Source organism: Ictalurus furcatus, chromosome 26 (genome assembly GCF_023375685.1).
Source record: "Ictalurus furcatus strain D&B chromosome 26, Billie_1.0, whole genome shotgun sequence".
Lineage (NCBI taxonomy): Eukaryota > Metazoa > Chordata > Actinopteri > Siluriformes > Ictaluridae > Ictalurus > Ictalurus furcatus.
Window position 1 is genome coordinate 3,367,563 of NC_071280.1, and position 22,022 is coordinate 3,389,584.

The window sequence follows — 22,022 nt, forward strand, 5'->3', positions numbered from 1 at the left end:
TAATGTCACCACACATTCAATTCACGTTTCATTTCACACACGGCACACAGAACAGGCGCATAATCACTGTCTTAATGAATAAACATGGCTCTTGTGCACTTTCTGTCAAGAAACGAGTACGAAAGTTTGAGCGTGTCTCATTGATTAGCCAATATACTGTACCTATAAACATAACAGGGGCCTGAAGCAGCACATTAGCTAGCTAATGTAGTTTATTCCATTTTCCAATAGCAAGCTAATCATAAATTGTAGTGTTTTTCTAATTCTAAAAGAAGGAACTAGTTACAGAAATGAGTGTCTAGCAGTGTCTGAACCTTAAAATTGGCACCAGCTAGCTGTGAACTTTAGAGCTTTGGAAAGAACCTTTGATATAACTGATGTTCTAGTAGGAACACTACCTAGGCATAAATGCTAACTTTTTGAAAATAGCCTTTATATAGCTGGCCTTCTAGTTAAATAGTCAGCTAGCATTTTATTAAGCTAATGTTTAACTACAGAACCTTGAAAGCTAATGCAGTGTTGCTAGCTGAGTTAGTTTTTATGCTAGCAACACTAGCTAGTTTTCATTTTGTTATCACAGTGGCTTAATGCTTAGCAACGTGCTTGTGGTGGAACTACTTTTTAATCAGTGATAGAAATCTTAAGAACAACAATACAGAGCACTGGAGAAAGAACGCACACACACACACACACACACGCGTATCCTTGGGATGCAAATTCATGCAAATGAATGCATATTTATATTTGGGTGACTGATATAGGGCGTCACTAATTAATGATGTCACAGCGAGCTGAAACGCATCATTAGATCCAGTTGGTATTTCTCTCGGGTGCTGTGTGATCTGGGCAAAAGCTGTGGGTGTAATAAAATGTGTGTGTGTCTCCACAGGTGAGCACCTGCGTGTGTGTTCTCAGGAGTACACATGCTGTGGGGTGGAGATGGAGGACGCCCTTGCACATCGCAGTAAAGCCGATCTCGAACGCCTGATGGAGGAGAGCAGCAGTGCCCTGAGAACTGTATTCACCACCAAACACAGGAAGTTCGACGGTGAGACACAGGAAGTCATGTTTCTGTCTTGTTGTTAGTAGGTTTAAATGCGAGAGTTAATGTGTGTTATTGCGTGTTACAGTGTGTTCACGTTTGTAGTATATTTTAGCGTTCATGTTAGGGTGTATTAACATGCATCATGTTGTGTTAGTGTTAATAAACGGGAGTGTTAGTGTGTGTTAGCATTTATTTTAGGGTGTGTTAGTGTGTATCATTGTGTGTTGGCATTTCTATTAGAGTGTGCTAGTGTATGTTACTGGGTTGTGTTATGGTGTGTTAGTGTGTTAATATTTATATTAGGGAGTGTTAGTGTGGTAGCATGTTCACTCTACCCCTGAATTTAACCTCCCCTTTCACTCTAGCCCACCCATCATTCTAACTCCACCCCTAATTCTAACCCCTCCCCCACAATTAATCTTCCTTCATGCTTCTTGTACCTCATTTCACCCATCACCCTGACTCCACTCATCTTCATATTCTCCCCATCATCATGACTCCACCCATCTCCCTATTCTCCTCATCCCACTGACACTGCCCATGTTGCTGTTTTCACCATCACTCTGATTCCACCCATCTTCGTATTTTCCTCATCATCCTGACTCCGTCCAACTTCTACAGAGCGTAAGATGAGCAGAATTGGAAGCATCACTGAATGGGAACTTAATAGCTCTATGTGTGTGTGTGTGTGTGTGTGTGTTTGTGTGTGTGTGTGTGTAGCTTTTCCTGGCATCACAGCTGTCAACCTGTATATTTGCACTGGCAGATAGAAGCAGTGTATTCCTTTTTAGAACTCTGTCTACTCTAACTTAACATCAAACCTGCTTACACACCCAAGAGATAATCCTGCAGCAGTGTGTGTGTTTGTGTGCATGCGTGTATACATGTTTGGGTGTGTGTGAGAGAGAAAGAGAGAGATAAGGGTGCCCTAATTTCAGTGACTGCCTCAACCTGAGGCTGTGAAGTGTGACGTGCACATAAAACCCTTCGGATTCTATAGTGCTTTGTGTTAGCAGTTAGCATAGGTATACAAACTAAAAACTCAGACGGGGGATGTGCTAATACTGCAGAGGATGGGTTTGATTAAAATCCTGCAGAATTAGAAATGACAAGTGTTAATGGTGCTGCGAGGCGTTGGCGGACTCGATCCGGTTGAGTGCTAGCCTAAAACCTCCTGCTAATTAGAAGAGATGGCTTGGTAAAGCACTGATGGCTCTAACACACAACAACTATGCAGAATTTATTATTTTTTTATTGTGTTATTGTATTAGAAGTTTTATTGTGGATGAGTTTTTTTTTTTAAAAAACACAGCCTGTGCAGGGAAGGGTCATGGTGGCCATTTTGTGACACACAGTTGCTTTAGCAAGCCATTTCCTCCCATTAGAAGGATGTTTTAGGCTAGCGCTCAACCAGATCAAATCTGCCAATGCCTCACCGAGGGACACGCTAAAACTGGTTGAAGACTTGTTATTACCTCACTCTAACCCCACCTCTCACGCTAACCCCATTCTTCAATACAAATCTTACTCTAACTCCACCCACCACACTAGCCCCACCCCTTATGCTAATTCTGTCTCATAGCTCAAGTCAACCCTTACACTCTGGGTCTTACGCTAGCCCTGTCCATCATGCTAATCCCACCCCTTCACTTTAAATCTGTTCTCAATCCCCAGCCCTTGCTTTAATTGTACCCTTCTCTTAATGACCCCCCTTACTTGAACCCAGCCCTTCACTCTAACCCCACCCATCACACTGGCACCACCCCTTATGCTAATCTGTCTAATAATTTAATCCAGCTCTCACACTCTTGGATTTAATCTAGCCTCATCCATCATCCTTATCCCCACCCACAACCTAACCACACCTTTCATTCTAAATCTGCTCTTAATTCAAACCCCACCCCTCACTCTAGCCCCACCTCTTATTCTAACCTGCTAAACCCATTATCACACCATTAGTAGGAGGCTTACTTACTGCTGAAGCGTACTGCTTCAAATATGTTCAAACTAGTGAACCTTAAGGGATACAGAAGACAAACATTCTCCCTAATGAATTCATATTTTGAAGCATTCACTATAACGGTATTGTGCATCTTGAATATTCAAACCTAAAATTCATAACTGATTATCAGAAGATGCCTAGAGCAAATAGGATTGCTAGAGGAATTGCTTAGTCTCGTTTCCTGAAACACACACACACACACGCATGTGAGTGCATGCACACAGAGTTTATCATAGTGATAGGCCCAGCAGGTTTGACATCTAATCCTCAGAAAGCTCTTCAGCTCGGCAGGTGAGTATCGATTGGGCGGTTTGTGCTCTCTCAGCCAGAGCAGCGTCAATGATGGATTCCTTGCTCTGCGGATGAAGAAAGGATGAACACATGAACTCCATCTTTTCTCTTACAAACCACAGATACACTCACTAAAGTCAGGTATAAACTACAAAATGTTGAGCCTGATTTTATACCTGAATGAAGAGATAAAGATGATAAGTACGAATGTAGGTACAGATGATCCATTAGTGTGTGAGGATAAATGACTGTCGGTACAGATGATCTTATGGGGAAGGATTATAGGCACATATGATCCAATGTTGTGAGAAGGTAAAGGAGTGTAGTTACAGGTGATCAGATGGAGTGAGAGGGTAAATGAGTGTAGGTACAATTTATCAGATGGTGCGAGAGCGTAAATGAATGTAGGCACAGATGATTTGATGGTTTAAGAGGGTAAACAAGTGTGGGTACAGATGATCTGATGGTGTAAGAGGGTAAACGAGTGTGGGTACAGATGATCTGATGGTGTAAGAGGGTAAACAAGTGTGGGGAGAGATGATCTGATGGTGTAAGAGGGTAAACGAGTGTGGGCACAGATGATCTGATGGTGTAAGAGGGTAAACGAGTGTGGGTACAGATGATCTGATGGTGTAAGAGGGTAAACAAGTGTGGGTACAGATTATCTGATGGTGTAAGAGGGTAAACAAGTGTGGGTACAGATGGTCTGATGGTGTAAGAGGGTAAACAAGTGTAGATACTGGTAATCACATGGTGTGAGAGGGTAAATGAGTGTAGGTACAACTTATCAGATGGTGCGAGAGTGTAAATGAATGTAAGCACAGATGATTTGATGGTGTAAGAGGGTAAACGAGTGTGGGTACAGATGATCTGATGGTGTAAGAGGGTAAACGAGTGTGGGTACAGATGATCTGATGTAAGAGGGTAAACGAGTGTGGGTACAGATGATCTGATGGTGTAAGAGGGTAAACGAGTGTGGGTACAGATCTGATGTAAGAGGGTAAACGAGTGTGGGTACAGACGATCTGATGGTGTGAGAGGGTAAACGAGTGTGGGTGCAGATGATCTGATGGTGTAAGAGGGTAAACGAGTGTGGGTACAGATGATCTGATGGTGTAAGAGGGTAAACGAGTGGGTACAGATGATCTGATGGTGTAAGAGGGTAAACAAGTGTGGGTACAGATTATCTGATGGTGTAAGAGGGTAAACGAGTGTGGGTACAGATCTGATGTAAGAGGGTAAACGAGTGTGGGTACAGACGATCTGATGGTGTGTGAGGGTAAACGAGTGTGGGGAGAGATGATCTGATGGTGTAAGAGGGTAAACGAGTGTGGGTACAGATGATCTGATGGTGTAAGAGGGTAAACAAGTGTGGGTACAGATTATCTGATGGTGTAAGAGGGTAAACGAGTGTGGGTACAGATTATCTGATGGTGTAAGAGGGTAAACAAGTGTGGGTACAGATGATCTGATGTAAGAGGGTAAACGAGTGTGGGTACAGATGGACTGATGGTGTAAGAGGGTAAACAAGTGTAGATACTGGTAATCACATGGTGTGAGAGGGTAAATGAGTGTAGGTACAATTTATCAGATGCTGCGAGAGTGTAAATGAATGTAAGCACAGATGATTTGATGGTGTAAGAGGGTAAACGAGTGTGGGTACAGATGATCTGATGGTGTAAGGGGGTAAACGAGTGTGGGTACAGATGATCTGATGGTGTAAGAGGGTAAACGAGTGTGGGTACAGATGATCTGATGGTGTAAGAGGGTAAACGAGTGTGGGTGCAGATGATCTGATGTTGTGAGAGGGTAAATGAGTGTGGGTACAATTTATCAGATGGTGCGAGAGCGTAAATGAATGTAAGCACAGATGATTTGATGGTGTAAGAGGGTAAACGAGTGTGGGTACAGATGATCTGATGGTGTAAGAGGGTAAACGAGTGTGGGTACAGATGATCTGATGTAAGAGGGTAAACGAGTGTGGGTACAGATGATCTGATGGTGTAAGAGGGTAAACGAGTGTGGGTACAGATCTGATGTAAGAGGGTAAACGAGTGTGGGTACAGACGATCTGATGGTGTGAGAGGGTAAACGAGTGTGGGTGCAGATGATCTGATGGTGTAAGGGGGTAAACGAGTGTTGGTACAGATGATCTGATGGTGTAAGAGGGTAAACGAGTGTGGGTGCAGATGATCTGATGTTATAAGAGGGTAAACGAGTGTGGGTACAGATGATCTGATGGTGTAAGGGGGTAAACGAGTGTGGGTACAGATGATCTGATGGTGTAAGGGGGTAAACGAGTGTGGGTACAGATGATCTGATGGTGTAAGAGGGTAAACGAGTGTGGGTACAGATGATCTGATGGTGTAAGAGGGTAAACGAGTGTGGGTACAGATGATCTGATGGTGTAAGAGGGTAAAGAGTGTGGGTACAGATGATCTGATGTAAGAGGGTAAGCGAGTGTGGGTACAGATGATCTGATGGTGTAAGAGTGTAAATGAGAGTAGATACTGGTGATCAGATGGTGTGAGAGGGTAAATGAGTGTAGGTACAATTTATGTGATGGTGTAAGAGGGTAAACGAGTGTGGGTACAGATGAGCTGATGGTGTGAGAGGGTAAAGGAGTGTAGGTACAAATGATCTGATGGTGTCTGAGGCTAAATGAGTATAGCTACAGATGATCTGATGGTGTGAGTGGGTAAACAAAAGTAGGTACGGCTCATAAGATGGTGTGAAAGGACATATGAGTATAGATACAGATGTGGCTACAGATGATCTTATGTTGTAAGGGGGTATACAAGTGTAGGTACAAATGATCTGATTGTGTGAGAGGGTAAACGAGTATGGGTACTGATGATCAGATGTTATGAGAAGGTAAATAAGTGTAGGCACAGAAAATAAGATGGTGTGAGAATGTAAACAAGTGTATATAGAAATTATTTGATGGTGTGGTAGGTACCCTTACGTGTAGGTACATATTGTCTGATAGTGTATGAGGGTAAAAGAGTGTAGGTACAAATTATCCAATGCTGTCAGATGGTAAATGAGTGTAGGTACAGATTGTTCGATTGCTTAAGAGAGTGAACTCTTTTAGGAACAGATGATCTAATGGTGTAAAGATAAAGTGTAGGGGAAAAATGATTCAGTGGTGTGGTAGGGTAAACGAGCGAGGGCACAGATGAGCTGATGGTGTGAGATAGTAAATGAGTGTAGGTAGAGTTTATTTGATGATGGTGAAGGTAAATGAATGTAGGCACAGACTATTCGATGGTGTGAGAAGGTAAATGAGTGTGGGTATACAACCCCAATTCCAAAAAAGTTGGGACACTGTTTAAAATGTAAATAAAAACAGAATGCAATGATCTGCAAATCTCATAAACCCATATGTTATTAACAATAGAACATAGAAAACATATCAAATGTATAAACTGAGGAAATGTACCGTTTTAAGAAAAACATAAAGTAATTTTGAATTTGATGGCCGCAACATGTCTCAAAAAAGTTGGGAGGGGGCAACAAAAGGCTGGAAAAGTAAGTGTTACTAAAAAGAAACAGCTACAGGAATGTTTTGCAACTAATTAGGTTAATTGGCAACAGGTCAGTAAAATTATTGGGTATAAAAAGAGTATCTTAGAGAGGCAGAGTCTTTCAGAAGTAAAGATGGGATGGAATCTGAATGGAAACAGACGTTGTTCTAAAACCTGTATATACCTTTCAGCATTGATGGTGCCTTTTCAGATGTGCAAGCTGCCCATTCCATAGGCACTAATGCTGCCCCATACCATCAGACATGCAGGCTTTTGAACTGAGCACTGATAAAAAGCAGGATGGTTCCTCTCCTCTTTAGTACTCTTTAGTTTAAAGGACGCAGTGTCCATGGTTTCCAAAAAAGAATTTCAAATTTCGATTCGTCTGACCACAGAACAGTTTTCCACTTCACCTCAGTCCATTTTAAATGAGCTTTGGCCCAGAGAAGACGGCGGCGTTTCTGAATCATGTTTACATATGGGTTCTTCTTTGCATGATAGAGCTTTAACCAGCATTTGTGGATGGCAGAGCAAACTGTGTTCACAGACAATGAGTTCTGGTGGTGTTTCTGAGCCCATGCAGTGATTTCCTTTACAGAATCATGCCTGTTTTTAATGCAGTTCCGTCTGAGGGTCTGAAGATCACGGGCACGCAATATTGATTTCCACCCTTGTCCCTTGCGCACAGAGATTTCTCCAGATTCTCAGAATCTTTGGATGATATGTACTGTAGATGATGAGATTTACATTGAGGAACATTATAATGTTTGTTTGTTCAGCTGTTTCTTTTTAGTAACACTTACATTTCCAGCCTTTTGTTGCCTCGCCCGAACTTTTTTTGAGATGTGTTGCTGCCATCAAAATAAAACTTACCTTATTTTTCCCATAAAATGAGTGTAGGTACAGATGATCTGGTGGTGTGAGAGGGTAAACAATGGGTAAAATGGGTAAAATGTCTGGGTTTTCCTGCAAATGCAACAGTATTCATTCACCCTACACATTCCACTCATCATGCTGTAAGTGCTCTTTAATGACATAGATGTTATGCACATCTTTAGGAGAAGCCAGTAAATGCCTCTCTTCTCTAGAAGCCCTTCAGCACAGCATGATTTTATATATACACCTCTGCAAAGGTGAACTTCTTTTTCGAGTATATGAATATTTTTTTTTTAAAAAGCTCCTCATTTTAACATATGAAAGCCTGAGAGAGCATGCATGTTAAGTGGCACTAAGCTTCCTGGCGCTGTGAGTGTGTGTGTGAGTTAATTGTCTGAGCGAGCTTTGAGAGGAGAGCACTCTGGGTTGGTGATGACGCCTCTCTCCCACAGCACCCCCACTTCAACACGAGGACCCTGTTGAGCGTCACTACATGTTTAGGATGTTTATATAAGTGCTTTATATGATGGAGGTGATGGAGATGAGTGTGGGGTCAACAAGCAACATGACAAACACGTTTACAGTGGTATTAAACGTATTGGTGGTATTACGTGGTATTACGTGCTACACAACAATATAAGACAGGAGGGAGATACAATGAAGAGTAATAAACTCTAGAGTCTCTGAGAGAGTAAGCAAGAAAAAACGAAAGCAAGCAAGCAAGAAAGAAACAAACGAAACCAAGAAACAAAGAATGGAGGAACGGAAACGTCAAGAGAAAGTGTTTGTATTTTAATGAGTGTGAGTTGAAGCTGCTAGTTGGTCAGCTGCTATAACATGCATTGTGACATCATCATCTGGCAGTTACAATTCAAATTTCATATCATTGCCTCAGTGTATTATAATCAGGAAGTGTGTGTGTGTGTGTGTGTGTGTGTGTGTGTGTTCCAGTTGGGCTGGCTTGATGGATTAACTCTGACTCATGCTGTTCTCACTCTAAAGCTCTTTACACTTCTGTTCTGTTGCTGGCGCGCATACACACACAAACACACTATATATATATATATATATATATATTAATATATATAAAATGTACTTGTGTGCGTGTGTGTGTATTGAAGTGCCTGTATAGAACTACCCCCGCTGGTCACATGACCCACATTAGCCTGGTCGTTTGTGCATTAGATAGTGGTGGCCTGGACTTTGCCAGCGCATTAGACACGCTTTTGATTCTATAAGATGAATGCCACACATTCTTAACATGGTTGGTGTGTGTGTGTGTGTGTGTGTGTGTGTGTGGGAGCAGTGCTGAATCACAGTGACTATTCACATCACGGTCCTAGCAGTCAGACGAGCAGGTCTTCAGATCTCACTCTACACTCATTAAAGAAGCAGATCAGAAGTTGAAAGTCAAAGGCCACCAATGAACATTAGGCACATGGAGTTGTTTGCTACCAACTTACAGATATTATTAGCCATCTTAGCAAATGCAAATACTGAGCAAATATAGTCCTTTGTGCAGTGAGAGCAAGCAACGCTCACTTTAACCACACCCTTAGTCGAACCACACACCTGTCTCTATAAACACACCCTCAGTCTAACCACATACTTACTCTAACCCCACCCCTCACTCTAACACCATACTTAGTCTAACCCCACCCCTCATTTTAACGCCACCCTTACTCCAACCACATCTTCACTCTAACCCCCCCTTAATCTAACCACACCTTCACCTCTAACCCCTTAATCTAACCACACCTTCACTCTAACCCCACACTTAATTTAACCACACCTTCACTCTAACCCCACGCTTAATCTAACCACATCCCTCACTCTAACCACAACCTTAATCTAACCCCACCCCTCACTCTAACCCCACCCTTAATCTAACCCCACCCCTCACTCTAACCCCACCCTTACTCCAACCACATCTTCACTCTAACCCCACCCTTAATCTAACCACACCTTCACTCTAACCCCACACTTGATTTAACCACACCTTCACTCTAACCCCACCCTTAATCTAACCACACCCCTCACTCTAACCCCACACTAAAACTGATAAACAAACAAGAATAAAACTACTAAAATGTAAAGACAGAAAATGTGCTTAGTTATAAATAAATCATTTAATATATATATAATAGATATTATAATAACTTCATAAAATATAAATAAAATGAGAAATTAAATAATGTTTAATTACTATGGGTTGCATTTAATATCAATTTGACATTAAGCTTAGTAAGCTATCTCCTTAGAAAGCTATTAGCCTTTTTCCTAATATGGATCATTTTTGTGTTAGTCTACTCTTAATTAGGACTCTTTATTGTTTTTAAGATATTTAAAAATAAATATTTTATGCTTGTTTATTTATCAATTAACCAACAGTATTTCTCATTGCTATTATTTTAACTCAATTAACAGTGACCATGAGCAGAGAGCTTACATTTAACTGTTTATGACAGACCTCCTGATTAAAGTTTAAACAAAAAAAGATTGGTATCTGGATCGGTATCGGCTGTAAAAATCCTGATCGGTTTAATGAACACCATTAAACTAAAGCGCTTTGCATCTGATGGGTAAATGAACTCAACCAATCACATCCTATATGAGATTATTCAGATATATACACAGAGCGGTTCGACTCCAGCCCAGAACCATGACAGTGGAAAATGTCAGGTACTGTAGCTTTAAATATTTTTAAGAGGAGCAGACTTCAAACACTGAACATTGAGGTTTATTGTATTGTTTACAAGGTGGAACAGGTTAACGTTTGTTTTTTGCATACAGTTTGTAAAATTAACTGAAAATATCAAATTTAGTTTATCAGAAGGTAAATTAATGTGTCATGGCTCACACTATGTTCCTAAATTCTGTCATAATTGACCAGCTCCAGTTTTCTCATGCCTACTTGTGTGTTATATTGTGGCATGAGAAAACTTAATAAATGTGAAAGTGCAATAAAAATATGTTGTCACTAAAATCAATTAATAATCATGATAAATAATCGAGATCTCAATATTGATCAAAATAATCGGGATTATCATTTTGGCCATAATCGTGCAGCCCTACCCTCTTTCTAACCCCACCCTTAGTCTAACCACACCCTCGCTCTTACCACGTAATCACATTAACATCACCCATAATAAAAGACACCCTCACTCAACCCCACCTTCTGTCTAACCACTCTCACCCTCACTCAAGATTAGTGATTAAACTGGGAATTAACGGTTGCTAGCTATATTCACCTCATAGCTCCAGTAATAAACTGAAGAAATAAGCTCTAGACACTAAACATGTCTTGGCTGATCAACTTCATCTGGGGCTAGGGGGACATGGCCGAAGATTCACTTTCAGGTGTTCCAGTTCAGTTTGCTGCCATCTGTGTTCAATTTTTACGAGCACGTTTCCTCTGAGTGCGACAGAGTCTCTGTCAATTAATTTAAATTAAAATGCCTTTCTGTGTGTAGGACCATAGCACACAGACTTTAGCACAAACATTTTAATACCTCAGATTTCAACAGCAGGATCTGTGAAGGTACTGCTGGGGTTCTTAGGCAAGATTGTCAGATATGTACTTTTAAAAATGCAAAGACTGAAAGATTAAAAAATAATATATATATATTCCTATGTTGCTGGGATAAAAACCTCTTTGGTTGAGGAAAAAAAGATTGTTTCTTAGGTTTCTGAACATCAAGCTCCTGAGAAAGTTCTAGGGTTGCTGAAGAAGCTCCTCAGTATATGAAAGAAAAGTTACTGGCTTTCTATTTTCGAATTGCTAAAAAAAAGCCCCATAGTTCTTGAAGAACTGTTTGACTTTCTTGAAAATCCATCTTGACAAAACGTTACTGGTTACAAAGTTCTTGATAATATAATGCTAACTGGAAAAGTTTCTGGGTTCTTGAGTTCCAAAAAAAAAAAAAAAAAAAAAAAAAGAGAGCCCCTGAGAAATTTTGAGTTCCTGGAAAAGTTTAAAAGTTTCTGAAAATGGTTTGTAGCTTGTAATTGTAAAAAAAAAAAAAAAAAAAAAGGGGATTCTGGGTTCCTGATAATGTTCGGAAATTATTGAAAAATTTTTTAGGAATTGCTTAAAAAGGTTCTGGGTTCTGGAAAATGTTTCTTAGTTCCTTAAAAAAGTTCCTTGGTTCCGGTGATGGAAACACACCTAATTAAATGAAGTGTAGATAAAGTGTGTGCTTTCGAACAGTCTGTTTAAAAAAAAAAAAGCTGAAATTCTCACCACCTCTGAGCAAAGAAAACATCACTAGGTAAAGATCATGCTTGGACACTGGTCACACCCACTGTCACCATAGAAACCATTTAAATACACACACAGTAAGTTAGCATGTCAGCAGGTTGGTTTGATTATATTTGCCCTAAGCAATGATGCAGAAATTGGCTTTTTTTTTTTTTTTTTTATTGAAACCTGAAACTCAGGTCACACACACACACACACACAGTGTACTTCCTGGAAGCAGTGATGAATTATTAAGCTTTGTTGTGATGGAGTGATGTGAGCTAAAGTGAGTGGAGTGATAGAGGACGATCTCATCGGAGACTTCACCTCCATCACATCACTCTCTGTCTGTTTTCCTGTCTGTCTGTCTGTCTCTCTCTGTATGTCTGTCTATCTCTCTCCAGCAGACAGATAATCTCCACAGATCAGTCTGTAGAGCTTCCACTGCCATTTTATTTATTTAAGGCCCTTTCGAATTCATCTTCATCCTCCATCTCTCATTTTAACTTTATTGCCCAATTCGTCCCTCACCTCAGATGTGTGCTGTAACTTTGCACGTATATACATCTGGGCCTAAAACTCAGAATGAATAGAAGGGAGAAAGAAAGAAAAGAAAGAAAGAAATTAGTGCATAGATGACAAGGGGAAAAAAAAGAAAAAAAGAAAGTACGGTAAAAGAGGGAGGAAAGATGGAGGAACAAGAAAGTACAGAGAGTACATGAAGTAAGGTAAATTAATAATTTAATAATTAATTAGTAATTATAATGTCTGTTGTCCAAAGAAAGAAGGACAAAAAGGAGGGATTTCCTCCTGAAAAGCAAGGACAAGGAAATTAAGTATGGATAAACGAGAACTGTGTTATTAGGTGTTAGAAAGAAAGAAAGAAATTATCGATAAAAGAGAAATACAAATAAACATGATCAGTACAAGTAAGAATGAAGGAAAGAAATGGCAAGAGAGAGAAGAAAATGAAAAGGTAAGAAAGTAGTATAAAAGAGGAAAGAAAAAGAGAAAGAGAAAGAATGAATAGTGGGTTGATAAAAACCATAACAAGAAAAAATGAATAGAGGATGGATGAAGTTGAAAGGGTGGAAATATGAAAACACTGAAAAGGAGGACGACAAGATGGAAGAATAAGAAAGAAAGGAAGGAATGAAAGAAAAGAGGAATGGATGAAAACAATGAAATATTAAATTGAAGTAGGGGGAAATATACATGATAAATTATGTTATTAGGTGTTGTGCAGTTATCATATGTACATCTGGGCCAAAAACTCTCAAAAGAATAAATGAATGGAAGGAAGAAAGAAACTAAATGACTAACAGTCAAAAGGACCAAAGAATGAACAGGTATATAAAAAAAAGAAAGATAGAATAGATGGAGGGATGGACTAAAACTTGAAATTAATAAAGTAATGCAAACAAAAATAAAGGATGGGGAAGGGATTGAAGGCAGAAAAATCAATGAAAGAACAGACCATTATAGAGAAAGATAAATAAGTAAATAATGTGTATGTGTTAGGATTATAACGAGTGTGCAGTAGAATCAAAGCTGCTGATTGGCCGGCTGCTGTAACGCCTAATATGACATCATCAGCTGTCGATTACAATTATAATCGTCCAACATTGCGTCAGTGTGTTTCAGTGGGATAGTTTCACACTTTAATCTGAAACTGTTTCAGCTGTATCAAGTTTATAAAAAGCTACAAGTCCACTGTGCTGCTCTCAGTGAAACTCTCTACAGAAGCACGTGTGAATGGAGTCTGCGTACGATAAACACTTCACACTCAGCACAGACGTATTATGTGTTACTAAGAAGAGGATGTGGTCAGGACTCTCAGCATGAATCACAGAGTGAGTCGTCAAGAGCAGCGCTTAATTAAGCAGCAGCTAACTCACCGCTAATGGCTAATATTCCTGCGTTCTGCTCACTCTGAGATCCAGAGACAAGCAGACACACAAACACACAGGACAGGATATTTCTCACTGTAAAACTCATTCCGTGTGTGTTTCAGTGCTCACATTCATCCTCCAGAGATTCCCTCGCTAAATTACACACTAACGACACTTTCTGATCAATTAATTTCTCTAATGATATTGTATTTTTTACAGAAACATAAGTCAGTGTTTGATAATTCTACCATTTATTTTCTTCAAATTGTGCCAGAACTTTCCTCTACAACCCCATATCACACCATTCTGAGAGTCAGTGGCTCCTGTGTGTACAACAGGTTGCTTTTTTTTTTTTTTTTTAAAGCTAATACACCATTGACCAGGCTAATCATAAGCTACCATTATAGTAAACAGTCTAAATGCAAACAGGCTAAAATAGAAACTAGCTACATACACAAACTGGCATTATAGTGAAGAGGCTAACTGAAACTAGAAGGCTAAAACATGAACCAACATTATAGTAAACAGGTTAAACACAAACTAGCATTATTATCGACAGGTTAAATACAAACTAGCATTATAGTAAACCGGATAAATACAAACTAGCATTATAGTAAACCGGTTAAATACAAACTAGCAGAATAGTAAACAGGTTAAACACAAACTAGCATTATTATCAACAGGTTAAATACAAACTAGCATTATTATCGACAGGTTAAATATAAACTAGCATTATAGTAAACTGGATAAATACAAACTAGCATTATAGTAAACCGGATAAATACAAACTAGCAGAATAGTAAACAGGCTAAAATAGAAACTATGGACTGGGGGAGGAAACCGGAGTACCCGGAGGAAACCCCCACAGCACGGGGAGAACATATATATCATTATAGTAAACATGTTAAATACAAACTAGCATTATAGTAAACAGGTTAAATGCAAACTAGCATTATTATCGACAGGTTAAATACAAACTAGCATTATAGTAAATAGGTTAAATACAAACTAGCCGCATAGTAAACAGGTTAAACACAAACTAACATTATTATAGTAAACAGGTTAAATACAAACTAGCATTATAGTAAACAGACTGAATACAAACTAGCATTATAGTAAACTGGCTGAATACAAACTAGCATTATAGGAAACAGGCTGAATACAAACTAGCATTATAGTAAACAGGCTAAACACAAACTAGTATTATTATCGACAGGTTAAATACAAACTAGCATTATAGTAAACAGGCTAAACACAGACTAACATTATAGTGAAGAGACTACCTGAAACTAGCAGGCTAAAACATGAACCAATATTACAGTAAGCAGGCTGAGTCCAAACTATCATTATTATCAACAGGTTAAATACAAACTAGGATTATAGTAAACAGGCTTACGGTAAATAGCAGACTCCAACATGAACCAACATTAGAGTAAACAGGCTAAACACAAACTAGCATCATATTAACAGGCTGAATACAAACTAACATTATTTTCGACAAGTTAAATGCAAACTAGCATTATAGTAAACAGGCTAAACACAAACTAGCATTATTATCGACAGGTTAAATACAAACTAGCATTAGAGTAAACTGGTTAAATACAAATTAGCAGTATAGTAAACAGGCTAAAAATAGACCAGCATTATAGTGAAGAGGTTAACTGAAACTAGCAGGCTAAAATATGAACCAACATTATAGCAAACAGCCTACATATAAACTAGCATTATCGTAAACAGGCTAAATACAAACTAGCATTATCGTAGACAGGCTAAACACAAACTAGCATTATCGTAAACAGGCAAAACACAAACTAGCATTATCGTAAACAGGCTTACTGAAACTAGCACTTTAGAAACAGGCCTACTGAAACTAGCATTTTAGTAAACAGGATAAATACAAACTAGCATTATAGAAACAGGCTTACTGAAAGTAGCATTACAGTAAACAGGCTTAATACAAACTAGCATTATAGTAAACAGGCTTAATACAAACTAGCATTATAGTAAACAGGCTAAACACAAACTAGCATTATAGTAAACAGGCTAAACACAAACTAGCATTATAGTAAACAGGCTAAACACAAACTAGCATTATAGTAAACAGGCTAAACACAAACTAGCATTATAGTAAACAGGCTAAACACAAACTAGCATTATCGTAAACAGGCTAAACACAAACTAGCATTATCGTAAACAGGCTAAATACAAACTAACATTATAGAAACAGGCTAAATACAAACTAACATTATAGAAACAGGCTAAATACAAACTAGCTTTATAGAAACAGGCTTACTGAAACTAGCAGGCTAAAACCAAGGTTGCCAACTCTCACACATTGGTGTGAGAAACACACTTTCAGGCTGTGTCTCACGCTCCCCAAGTAAATCTCACACCAAATTATATATCAATCCAACGTAAAAATACAACAGTCACAAATCTTCTCAAATGATTTTTTTTTATCCCTGTCAGTATGGGGAAGGTCTGGAGTTTAATTAGACCAGTGAAGCCCTGTAACTTCTTGATTGGACCAGTCTGAATCGGTTGGGTCCTGTACCAATCACATTTCCTCCTGCACTGTGTAAGGTCAGATAGCATTTAGCCTACATCACAGCCCGGGCTAAAGCCATATTTTTATATTTCTTCCTTTACTGTATTTAATACAATAACGTGGTCAAATACAAAGCAAGAAAAAATCAACTGCATTGTTTAACAGTTCAGACAATGTGAAATTAAATAAAAAAAACAAAAGTAACAACAACAGCAATAGAAAAGAACATATTAATGTTTGGGCAGTTACATGAATTTGAAAAGCTTCAGAATTTTTCCCGTTTTCATAAGTTTCTTGGTTTGTATTCTCATGTTTGAATGGGTTTCAAAGTATATTTTAATATATGAAGGTTTTTTTTTTTTTTTTTAGTTCCTCTTGTCTTGTGAATATACCACTTTGCTAAAATAATTAAAAGATGAATGATGTAATTAGGTTTTTCAGAAAAAAAGGGTTTTGTAAATAAAGTTAAATATCATATGGGTTTAAATGTAAGGTTTTGTTAAATTTTGATCTCATGTCCATTTTAAATCAACCCTAAATGAGGTAGAGATAATAGATTTATATTTATAAGGTAAGGTCCAGATGATAAATTGTGTTTAAGACATCTTGATTTACACGGAGGATTAGATCTGGCAGTAATGCAGTTTCTTATAAAATTATTATTAAAATGTTTATCAAAAATGGAAAGACCATTTATTAAAGGTTGGGGACTTTGTATGGTTGAATCATTCATATCTACAACTGAAGATTTGGTTAAAGTTAGTTTTCCACTGGGGATAGCCTTAATTATTTTTTTCAAATTCTTTTTCATTTATAAGTGTAGAATTAATTAATATGTTACACTGGAACCAATTCTCCATTTAGAATGGTTTGTTGTTATAAGTGATATTACTATTGTTCCAGGGAGGGAAAGTGTGCTTGTACAAAAGTGACCAGTACAGTAACAGCCGTACTTGACAGTTAATACCATGGATTTTATATATATATATATATATATATATATATATATATATATATATATATATATATATATATATATAATTTATTGGGGTGGGACACTTCAGATTCTAGAGAACATTTGATTGGACAGAAAATCTGATGAGAAGCTGAAGTGTAGAATGATGTCATCAAAATTGGTGGTAGAGAGACTGTAAATATTTTAATTCATATGTCTTCTAAATGCAAATTTTGTCATTGCTTTGGAGAACACTAGCTTATAGATAACCTTAAGGTGAACATATTCTGATTTAGAAATTTTGATTTCATGGGGACTTAAGTAGCAACGGCAATGGAAAGCAAAGACAAGGGCGTGGTGAGGAAGACATAGAAACAGTCAAACGAGAAAAGAGTGATGTATGGCGTTGTGCACATTTTACTCCGTAATTCTCATTTCTGCACAGCAAAAAAAAAAAAAAAAAAAAGTGATTTAAATCAGAAATCTCACTCCAGCCTGGAAGCCAAAGTTGGCAACCCTGAATGAAATGAAAATATGAACCAATATTATAGTAAACAAGCTACATAGAATCTAGCATTATAGTAAACAGAATAAAGCACAAAACATTTCTCTCTCTCTCTCTCTCTCTCTCTCCCTCTGTCTGTCTCTCTTACACACACACAGGCAGGATGTTTTGCATTAATATCTGACTGTCAGTGCAGCTGTCAGACATCCATAGAGATTGGACCATTCACAGCCCAACACAGTACTGGACTGTCCAGGAATGAATGAAAAAGGAGTGTGAAGGAGAACTGAAAATAAAATGGTTTGTCGGGGCGGGGGGTTGAAAATGAAAATAAATAAATAAATAAATAAATAAATAAATAAATACAGTAGGGAGGTGAAGAAATGAGGGAAGAATCACAGAAAATAGATGCACATGAAAAAAAAGAAAGGAAGAATATTTAAATGAAGGACATTAAAGAAAAAGAACAATTCAAGGAATTAAAAAAATGGAGAGATAAAAGAATGGAATGAAAGCATGTAATTATAATGTGTATGCTGTCCAAAGAAAGAATGAGGAATGGATGACAGGGAATGATGGAAAATGGAAGGAGAAATTAAAAGATTGGAACTGGAAATGAAAATATTTATGGGTGGATGAAAAGGAAAAGTGAAGAAAGAAAGATAAGTGTGTGTAATAAGTATAGCGTTCCCCTGGGCCCAGTTGTTCAAAAAGTTTCATCTGGATCAAAATGATCTGAATTTTGTAATCCCATGTTTTGCTATCCAAGATCAGGTAATCCATCTTACTTTTGTGTTGGTTTTTCAAAGCAGCATTGGATTGGATTTCAGTGATCCAGATACAAACTTTGTAAGATTACCAAATCCGGATTACAAACATCCCCTTCCTTTTTCAATTTCTTTTAAATAGTCAGACCCACGACAAATAAATACAAACTAACAAATCTACATTATTCACAAATACATTATGAATATTTAGAATCATAAAAAATCTAAATAAGAATGTTCAGAGTCCTTCATGTGTGGAGAGCAATAAGGGATGCAATTATTAGAAACTTTTGACTGATTCATCTCTGATGATTGTGTCACTGTAATTAATATACAGTGACAAATGACAGTTAAAATTAAATATATTATTTTATTGACAGCTGTTTGGGGGATTATTTATGGGGACAAAATATATTTTTTTCTTTTTTACTTTACTGTACTAAAAGGCTTCAATCACAGCCTAATATATACTTTATCTACTTTATTACTGTAACGGTTTAACAAATCAAGTGTAAAATATAAATAAATGTATATACTACATGAAACAAATGTTGTATTATTTGACCAGTTTTAAAGTTTTTCTTTTTCTTTTTTTTTTTTTTTTTAAACATTTTGTTCCTGAAATCCTCCCTGAAACCACACTTCTGCTGGGATCAGGATAATCCTGATTTTTTTTTGGATCACAGGTATCCAAACCCTACTAAAAAGTTTTGAGCAACACATACTGAAGGTTTGATCCAGATCAAAAGCAAGACTGGATTACATGATCTAATCTGATTTCAGAATCAACCCATTTTCAAGATTTGATCCAATCTCGATAGCCGAACTCCGATCAGATTACTTCTGAACAGCTGGGCCCTGGATGTGAGTTGAATCAAAAGTGCTGATTGGTCAGCTACTGTAACGCCCATTATGACATCATCATCCAATGTTGCATCAGTGTGTTTCAATGGGAACTTTTCACAGTTTAATCTGAAACTGTTTAAAATTTCAGTATTAAGTTGATTAAAAAAAAAAAAAAACAGAAAAACCTATAGTTCAGGTCTCAGTGGAACACAGAGAGAGAGAGAGAGAGAGAGAGAGGTTGGGGGATTGTGAGGAAAAATACTTGTTTAGTAGTTATGGGATTTGGGGTGATATTGTGATACACTGCTCAGTTTGGGTTTCTGGTTTGGACATTGTAACCTAGCTAAAGGACAAAAACAAGGGAATAAGGACGTCCACGTCAGGCTCGGTGTACAGCAGCTGGACAAAAGGACAAAATGAATGTTAAATTAGTGCATAAACAAGTCGTTTCTTTTCCCACGAGACGCTAATATAAATGCAAAGCAAACTGTAGCCTCTCAATGTCCAGGTGACCCTTCGTCATTAGCGCATGCCTGAGCGGCGCTTTGTTCAGCGCGACGAATGCTGACTTCACCGCCGGCCCCATAAGAATCAAAGCTAATCTCAGCTCATTAAGACCCGCTGGATTCATTAGCACAGAACGCAGCCACTAGCATCCCGCAGGACCCCTGCGCGCCCGCGTCCTGGTAGTGCGCTAATTTAGGAACACGCTCTGTTCGTTAACAAGGCTAGAATCAAAGTATCAGAGTTGAGAGGATTGTTAATTACGGCTTCAATTAAGTTCTGGGAGAAAGGAGTTTACTGTGAACGAAGGAGTTTTGTCCTTTCCTACAAGCAGGAGAACATTCATCCAAATCAGAACAAAAAAAAAGCCTAATTGCCTACAGTTCAAAATGGACTTATTGCAGACAAGCCTTTAATGTTAAATTAGCATGGTTAACTATGAGTGCAATAAATCTGTATCTTATTTACTCAAATGTGGGCGGTACAATCAGTAGATAGCTCAATGCTGAATAGAAAAGCTTTAAAATGCCTCATGACTGGCTGTTTGACTTTAATCACATAATCTTTTGGAATGAAATAATTGGAATCTTTGACAAAGCAGCCATTTGGAATCCAAATTGGCAGAAGTAGGAGTTTTTTTCAGTCGTCAAAGAGAAGAATGCGATCTCTCAAATGAGCAAATAAGGCTTTTCTTTGAAAAATTGTCTTTATTGTTATGAGAAAAATATATTTGAAGTATATTCCCATTTATATATATATATATATATATATATATATATATATATATATATATATATATATATATATTTTTTTAGTACACCTGGGTCACTAGGAACAGGAAATTGTTCAACCATGACTTCCTGTTTCACAGAGGTATACATATGAGGTAACACATAGACCAAATTGCCTTAGTCATTCGTAACAATGGGTTAGACCAAGGAATATAGCTGTGATGTGCGGCAAAAGGTTGTTGAGCTTCACAAAATGGGACGTGTCTATAAGAAAATAGCAAAAGCATTAGAAATGCCCATTTCCACCATCAGGGCAATAATTAAGAAGTTCCAGTCAACTGGAAATATTGTGAATCAACCTGGAAGAGGACGTGTGTCTATATCGTCTCAGCGCACTGTGAAGAGGAGTATACTATATTATATAGTATAGTAAGTACTGTCATTATTATATAGTGTAATAAATCCATACTATAAATGGATATATACATATATACACATATACTGTGTATGTTGTCCAAAGAAAAAAATGAAAGAAGGAACAGATAGGATGGATTTAGTGAAAGAATAAAGAAAAAAAAATAATTCTAGGTTAGCAATGTGACCCTTATTATCTAATTATTTGGACTGTAGAAATTATGAAATGTCGGCCATTTTGGATCTGCTACTAAAAGACAAATTACACACTTAAATTATGACAATTTCATGTTTTTTGTTGCTAAATTAGGATGAATAGCTTTCAGTGTAATTGTATCTTATTTGAAGCTAAATGGTGTGATGTGAGTCTAATTACAAAATCATTTTGATTGAGGAAATGGCAGCCATTTTGGATTCAATCCACTGAAAGAAGAAGGAGTTTTTTCTGGTAATAAGAAAAGGCTGTTACATCTCTTTATTTAGAAGCATAATGGAAACCTTGGTGCTAATCATTTCTGTTATGGCAATTTTTTTTCAGACCCAAACCTTCACGTTGTCCTCAATCCCACAATGTCACACAGTCACAGTGGCAGCCTTGTAATTTTATCTCTGTAATATTTCCTGTCAGTTATTACAAAGAGAGCCACTTCGGCGCCATTTCTTTCCCCCGCTGATGGTCAGAGAGGTCTGTCTGACGCGTCTGGACCGATAACCCAAGCATCTACACGCAGATCTGTCATCCTGTCCTCCGTCTGTGTCTCTCTCTCTTTCTCTGTCTCTCATCTGTGGGCGTTCATCACTTTTAAAAACATGTCGTCTTCAATTAGCGTGTGGCTGTCAGTTCGGCTCACGTATCGATCACGGAGACAAGAGAACACA

General features: G+C 37.9%; 1 protein-coding gene across 1 annotated transcript in view; it reads left to right on the forward strand.

Annotated features, from left to right (window-relative positions):
- Nucleotides 1-22,022, forward strand: part of gpc6a (glypican 6a) — a 188,821-nt gene that overhangs the window by 43,740 nt on the left and 123,059 nt on the right. Inside the window, exon 2 of the mRNA XM_053615044.1 lies at nt 890-1,048. Within this exon, the coding sequence (XP_053471019.1) occupies nt 890-1,048 (159 nt within the window). The remainder of the gene's footprint in view (nt 1-889; nt 1,049-22,022) is intronic.